The 7,703-nt window shown below is 38.3% G+C and overlaps 1 protein-coding gene across 1 annotated transcript; it reads right to left on the bottom strand.

Moving 5' to 3' along the window:
• Positions 1-1,142: 1,142 nt before the first annotated feature.
• On the bottom strand, positions 1,143-1,673 carry LOC137633054 (uncharacterized). The gene has a single exon (XM_068365219.1). The coding sequence runs from the start codon at positions 1,671-1,673 to the stop codon at positions 1,143-1,145; it is 531 nt and encodes a 176-aa protein (XP_068221320.1).
• Positions 1,674-7,703: the final 6,030 nt, after the last annotated feature.

Here is a 7,703-nt window from a genome sequence, read left to right as displayed (position 1 = left end):
ATAATCACTTAGCCACATGAGGCATCGGTAGGACTTTTTTTTTATAGCAACCTTCAGCTGCCTCTGGGCGGTCCCACTTTGGAAGTGTTCGGTACCGTTTTTTAAATGTTTAAAAGCCGCTCAAGCCTGACCAGGGAGGACCAGGCAATGGCCGATAATAACTCACCAGATAGACCTTTAGGATCCCCCAACCCAATCCTTGGCTCACGAGGATTGGAAGGTTGCAGACATAAAAGGAACTAACGAGTTTGAGCGGGACTCGAACCTAGTCTGGCGATCACCAGGCAGAGACGTTACCAGTAGGTCACAATAGGAATCATTTACTCTCAAGTACTCAATGCAGGAGATGTACTGCAATGTCATCCTACTTTACTTCAAGGGTTACCTTCCAGGTCCTTTACTGCAGGGGAACCCTACTCTCTATAGAACCTTTAGTAATTCATTTTATCATATATATTCCAAGGCATTCAGCATTTCACGCCGCATATTGCTAGTTTTATTATCAAATCCACATTATCTAAGCACTTATAAAACAAGAAAGTCTTCAGTTTCCTATTGAAAGCCTTAATATCTTCAGTCCTCTATACAATGTTACTAATCGAAGAGACTTCGAATGTCTGTAACGACAACAATCCTTCAGTTTTAAATGGAAAAACTTGACCTTTTTGCAGACTAGAAATAAAAGACAAAAAAAAACCCTTGGGGGATAATCAAGAAACATGATTCTGTGATGGGATAAGTCCAGTAAAAACTGTGTACTGTTATTCGTAGTGTTCGATGAAACAATTTATTCCTTCTGCCAAGAACAATGCAAAGTTTGAGTCTTCCACAAATACAGTTATGAAAGTAATCCATTTTAGAAATTTCAAAGCTATGAATAAATCAAGACAACTTTTATATAATAGAATATTTTAAACTGACTTCCTTACGAATATAATTTCTGAGGAAACAAGACATAAAAGAAAAGGTTAATAAAATTAGAAATTGATTAAATTAAGTTTATTAGAAGAAATTATTGTAAAAAAACAACTCAATGTTAGTATAAACAAATCTTAAAACAATTCAATCCTAATTAACATAGAAAGATTAAATTAAAATTAAATGACTCCTTTCATGACAATAATTTATCGCCTTCACGTGAATTAGCCTTTGCATTCACTGTCTCTTGTTAATAAAGCAAGACAAATAATTTCCAAGTCATGAAGGCAATCACAGAATTCCAGAAGGGTAGGTCGATTCTCCTTGTGTGGACTCAGAGCCTTTACGACAAGATCTTCCAGCCTTTGCCACTGTTCAAGAGGATACGATTGGTCTCCTAAAAGGACATCGTAAACGAGGCGTCCGAAAGAGTAGACATCATTTTCGGGACAAGTTGGCTGTCCGCAAACGCTCAGCAGTGGATCATACTGGCTCCACAGAGCAGACTTCAAGGGGACCAGCTTCATTACCATCAGTTTGCCGAATGGAAGAGCGTAGCCAAAGTCCACGATGGTAGGATTCATGTTATCGTCTACGACGATGTTGTTGGTATGCAGGTCATTATGGCCTAAGCCTCTCTCGTGAACGTCGTGCAGGATCTTGGCCACCTTCTTCAAGACTCCGACGAGTAGCGCCCAAGAGGCTACACCTGGTTGGCTGGCGGTTTTGTAGTCCGTATAGGGTGAGAGAACCATTATAAGACATGACTATGTCTTTCGGTCCCTGCTTCCCATGTCTTCCATACAATTCCGGGACTCCACTGATTCCGGACAACGTCTGCAAGACGACGGCTTCACGCTCAAAATCAACAATGTCTTCTAGCTTTGGATAGATGAGACTTGATGACTCCACTAACCCAGAGGCCTTTCACTTTGACCTGGCAGTGTTTTACAATACCGTAGCTTCCCATGGCCAAGATTTTCCCAATCTGGATGCAGCGGGACGTTATGCTTCTAAAAACACATTCCTTGTTCCCGTCGCCTTCATCCTCTATTCCCAAATCTGCCTTCTGAAGCGCTGGGTCTCTATTCCTTTCCTCCCAGGCTTTAATGAAATCTTTCCAAACGATATACAACCATTCTTCAATGCCTTTGTTGTGCCAGTCCCCCTGTCCTTCTGTTGACAAGAAATGCTCAGCTGAAGAACTCACAACGCTCTCGTCTCCTGGATGATAAGTTCCATCCGTAGTGGATGGCTCTTGTCTCCAACAAGCGCTTGAAGCTGCTTCATCGGATGGCAGCTGGTTTCCTCCAGTTCGCTGCCGGATCTCCAGCATGCTTCCAGCGCATGGATGGTCATGGCCCCCTCTCAACTGGCCCGTTATGTTCTCTTCATCCATATGTCTATCGTTATCTCCGTCATCACGATCTGCAGAGCAGATGAACTCGACCTCCATTCTTGGAGAATCCAAAGCAGGAGAATCGTCTCCGTTGTCTTTTCTTGCTTTCATTCTCTTTCTGGTGTTGGGATTCATCTCGTCCAGGTGGAGAGTAATTTGCGGTGTCGACTCTCTCTCTTATAGGAACCTGCTTCTCTTTTTCCAATGTTTGATATTTTTAAAAAACGAAATAATCACTGATATTACATTTATCGTTTGTCATAAAAATACATACAAATATTCCTTCTTGATTTTAGATAAATTTCCCACAAAGAATTCTCAAGTAAATGTGCATTTCCTAATTGCGTTCTCTCTCTCTCTCTCTCTCTCTCTCTCTCTCTCTCTCATGCAGTTATGCATCATAGCGGAAACAGGTGTCGTGAATGATAATGGTAACTTTCCTTAATTTATTCAAATCTTTAAGAAGCAAGAATAAAAGAAATATTGAGGGTATGATGACTGAATTGTAAATTTCTATAGGTTTTGCCTTTAATGAAAACTTTAGTGGATTGTAATAAACGTTAAGTCTATTATTTCATTATATTAATAACTGTAATAATAATGTAGTTGCAATCCTAATGATAATAATTATGATGGTGATGCTGGTAAAAACTATAACGATGTTGTTGCAATGATAATGATTATGATAAAATGAGGGAATTATTATAATGATAATGATGATGATAATAATAATGATAATGCTCATAATGATAATAATAATAATAATAATAATAATTATTATTATTATTATTATTATTATTTAGTCTGTCAAAATCTCTCGTAAGTAATGGTTTCAAAGTGTTCTGGGTTATAATAAGAACTCGGCAAGATCTTGAAAGCTAACTGTATTGAAGATCTACATACTTTGAGAAAAATATTATAATAACAACAACAACAGCAGCAAATAATGATAATAATCATAATCATAATAATAGTAATAATAATAATACTACTGCTACTAATAAAAAAATCATTATTATTTTTATTATTATTTCCTCATTACTATCATAATCATTATCATTATAGCATTATCGTTATCATCATCATCATAATTATTATCATTGTAACCACTGTTATGATTAAATTTATTAATATAATCAAATAAAGACTTAGCGTTCATTACAAATCACTGAGGTTTTTATTAAAGTTGTTAAGTTCCCATTATTATTCACGACACCTGTTTCAGCTATAATGCATAACTGCATGAGAGAGAGAGAGAGAGAGAGAGAGAGAGAGAGAGAGAGAACGCAATCAGGACATGCACATTTACTTAAGAATTCTTTGTGGGAAATTTATCTAAAATCAAGAAGGAATATTTGTATGTATTTTTATGACAAACGATAAATGTAATATCAGTGATTATTTCGTTTTTTTTTTTTTTTTAAATATCAAACACTGAAAAAAGAGAACCGGGTTTCTATAAGAGAGAGAGAGTCGAGAACGCAAATTACTCTCCACCTGGACGAGATGAATCCCAACACCAGAAAGAGAATGAAAGCAAGAAAAGACAACGGAGACGATTCTCCTGCTTTGGATTCTCCAAGAATGGAGGTCGAGTTCATCTGCTCTGCAGATCGTAATGATGGATATAATGATAATAATATGGATGAAGGGGAAATAACGGGCCAGTTGAGAGTGGGCCATTATCATCCAAGCGCTCAAAGCATGCTGGAGATCCCGCAGCGGACTGGAGGAAACCAGCTGCCACCCGATGAAGCAGCTTCAAGCGCTTGCTGGAGAAAAGAGCCATCCATTACGGATGTATCTTTCCATTCAGGAGACGAGAGCGCTGTGAGTTCTTCAGCTGAGCATTCCTTGTCGACAGAAGGACAGGAGGACTGGCACAACAGAGGCATTGAAGAATGGTTGTATAGCGTTTGGAATGATTTCATTAAAGCCTGGGAGGAAGGGAGCAGAGACCCAGCGCTTCAGAAGCCAGATTTGGGAATAGAGGATGAAGACGACGGGAACAAGGAATGTGTTTTTAGGAGCATAACGTCTCGCTGCATCCAGATTGGGAAAATCTTTGCCATGGGAAGCTACGGTATTGTAAAACACTGCCAGGTCAAAGTGAAAGGCCTTTGGGTTAGTGGAGTCATCAAGAGTCTCATCTATCCAGAGCTCGAAGACATTGTTGATTTTGAGCGTGAAGCCGTCGTCTTGCAGACATTGTCCGGAATCAGTGGAGTCCCAGAATTGTATGGAAGACATGGGAAGCAGGGACCGAAAGACATAGTCATGTCTTATAATGGTTCTCTCACGCTATTCGGACTACAAGCTACCAGCCAACCAGGTGTAGCCTCTTTGACGCTGCTCGTCGGAGTCTTGAAGAAGGTGGCCAGGATCCTGCACGACGTTCATGAGAGAGGCTTCGGCCATAATGACCTGCATGCCAAAAACATCGTCGTGGACGATACCATGAATCCTACCATCGTGGACTTTGGCTACGCTCTTCCATTCGGCAAACTGATGGTAATGAAGGTGGTCCCCTGGAAGTATGCTCTTTGGAGCCAGTTCGATCCACTGCTGAGCGTTTGCGGACAGCCAACCAGTCCCGAAAATTATATCTACTCTTTCGGACGCCTCGTTTACGACGTCCTTTTAAGAGACCAACGGTATCCTCTTGAGCAGTGGCAAAGGCTGGAAGGTCTTTTCGTAAAGGCTCTGAGTCCACATAAGGAGAATCGACCTACCCTTCCGGAATTCTATGATTGCCTTCATGACTTGGAAATTATTTGTCTTGCTTTATTCACAGGAGGTAGTGAATGCAAAGGCTAATTCATAGGAAGACAATGGATAAGTGTTATGAAAGGAGTTATTTAATTTAATCTATCTATATGTTAATTTAGTTTTTGTTTACAATAATTTCTTTTAATAAACTTTATTTAAGGAATTTCCAAATTTATTAACCTTCTAGTTTATGTCTCACGTTTCCTCGGGACATTATATTCGCAAGGGAGTCAGTATTACGTTTTATGTTGTATAAAAGTTGTCGATCTATTCATAGCTTTTGAAAATTCTAAAATAGAGTACTTTCATAATTTTATTCGTAGAAGACTCGAACTTTGTTTTTCTCTTTACAAGAATAAATGAATTGTTCCAACGAGAACAACTGCTCCCGATATGAACCCAATTCCATTCCTTCAATAGGATCAAAGGTTGAATAACATACTCTGCTCTGCAACAGGAATTAATTGTAATAGATAACGAAGAGCCTTCCATTGCAGATATAAACCCCACCCCTCACCAGCCGTCATTTATTTAATTAAACATTTGTTCATCAGATTTTTTTAATATCTATTTTCAATTTTTTTTAATAACATTTATAACTTCTATCATCATCTCCTCCTAGGCCTATTGACGCAAAGGGCCTCAGTTAGATTTTGTTAGTCGTCTCACAGACTGACTAAATCCATAGAGAATTTAGTGGCTAGATTCATCAAAGGATAGCCAGTTTCTTGTGATGGCGCAGTTGCCAAGGTATATTTTGTATGTCTGTCTGTGTTTGTGATTAGCATAACTAAAAGACCGTGTGTCTGTTTCTCATGAAATTTGGTGGTATGATTGGCCATGATCCAAGGAAAATTTGCTTAGATTTCGGGAGTGGTTGGGTCAAAAGTCAAGGTCAAGGTCACGAAAAGGTCAAAAGCGTCTCTTTTGCCATATCATGACCGATTTTTATCTGATTTGCATGAAATAGTACCAAAATAGGCATAATTCAATTGCCGATCGTGTGATATACAAATTGCTTTAGGCGAAGGTATGTGCTCTACCGAGTGCCCGTCCTTATAGTTTGTATCTTGTAGCCATTTTGGAAACATATCAGAACATAGAGGTCAGTTTTCATTGACTAAATCACTCATGATCATGCAGCTTATTCTCTATTCACTGACCTTGATTCTACTAGAGTTCACAAATGAAGAATCCCTGATGGTTGCAAAGGCTTCTTTGACAGACAGGTTGAAAGTTCAAATTTTCTTGAGAATATTCTTATATTGAACAGGCTGACGTGAGTCGCTTTTCATGGTTTGTTTATGAAAGATCTATTTTAATGTTACCGTTCTTAGAATATATTATTTTTATTGTTTATTACTTCTCTTGTAGTTTATTTGTTTCCTTATTTCCTTTCCTCACATGGCCATCTTTCTCTTAGTGCCCTTAGGCTTATAGCATTTTCCTTTCCCATTAAGGTTGTAGCTAAAAATAATGATGATAATAATAATAATAATGATGATGATAATAATAATAATGATAATGATGATGATGAGGATGATGATGATAGAACCAGGAAAACAGCCCTTAAAGTAAAGTAAGTACAGTAAATCCACTATTTCTTATTTACAAATGAACAGAAAAGATGGGAGTAACCCAACCCATCAATGGGGATATATTAATGATCAAATTACCATAATTTGTTGATGAATCTTTACAATCTCCTCAGTAGGCTAAATACTTTGGCTATTCTTTGTATATACACTTACAGTAGACCAGTCTTAAGATTACAAAGGTACGGTCGAGTATTCTCAAGGAATTCTCATTAACCAATCTTCTACGAAGAAAAGTTATGTTTGTATTCAAGTATACTGTTCTTGAAATATTTTATTTTAATCGTTCATTGCTTTGCTTGTAATTTATTTGTTTCCTTATTTACTTTCCTCACTGGGCTATTTTACCCTGTTGGAGCCCATGGGCTTATAGCATTCCGTTTTTCAACTAGGGTTGTAGCCTAGCCAGTAATAATGATAATAAAGATATAAGTTTGAGAAAGTCCATTCCTGATTCACCAAAAGGATAAGATTAATGGGGTTCTTACTGTTTCATAAAGGGATCCAAAAGCATTACTATATTCAGTTAAATGTTATTTACTCATAAAGAGAAAAAAAAGTGATAGGGAGACAGAAGGTTTTAGCTCGTATAATGAGGATGTCGACCGAAGACTTTTTCTGTCACAAAGACCAGAGAACCGATGACCACGCCGCAGAGGTAGGACAGGAACACTCCAGTCATGTGGTCCAGTCGAAGGATAACTTTGCCATCGTCAGCCTGGAAAGAAAGCAAGAGTTTGCTGTGACAGGTTCCAGGTTCTTCGTTGCTCTCTCCACAATATTATGATTGTTGGTACATAACTTACTTTATCATAAGGGGTGTTTTTCTGGTCCTATGCTGCAGGGGAATCCTATTCTCTACAGGACCATCATAGGCATTCTGCAATCCACACCACATATTGCTCGTTTATTGTCAAATCCACTTTATCGAAGCACTTGCAGAACAAGAAAGTCTTTAGTCTCCTGTTGGAGTCCTTGGGCTTATAGCGTCATGCTTTTCCAACTATGGTTGTAGATTAGCT

Source organism: Palaemon carinicauda, chromosome 42, assembly GCF_036898095.1.
Source record: "Palaemon carinicauda isolate YSFRI2023 chromosome 42, ASM3689809v2, whole genome shotgun sequence".
In the NCBI taxonomy this organism is placed as follows: Eukaryota; Metazoa; Arthropoda; class Malacostraca; order Decapoda; family Palaemonidae; genus Palaemon; species Palaemon carinicauda.
The sequence above is the reverse complement of the archived record's forward strand: the minus strand, read 5'-3'. Positions and strand labels throughout refer to the sequence as shown.

Bases quoted from the DNA above. Each gene is read 5' to 3' on its own strand.
- LOC137633054 (XM_068365219.1), bottom strand. From the start codon at position 1,673: ATGGTTCTCTCACCCTATACGGACTACAAAACCGCCAGCCAACCAGGT.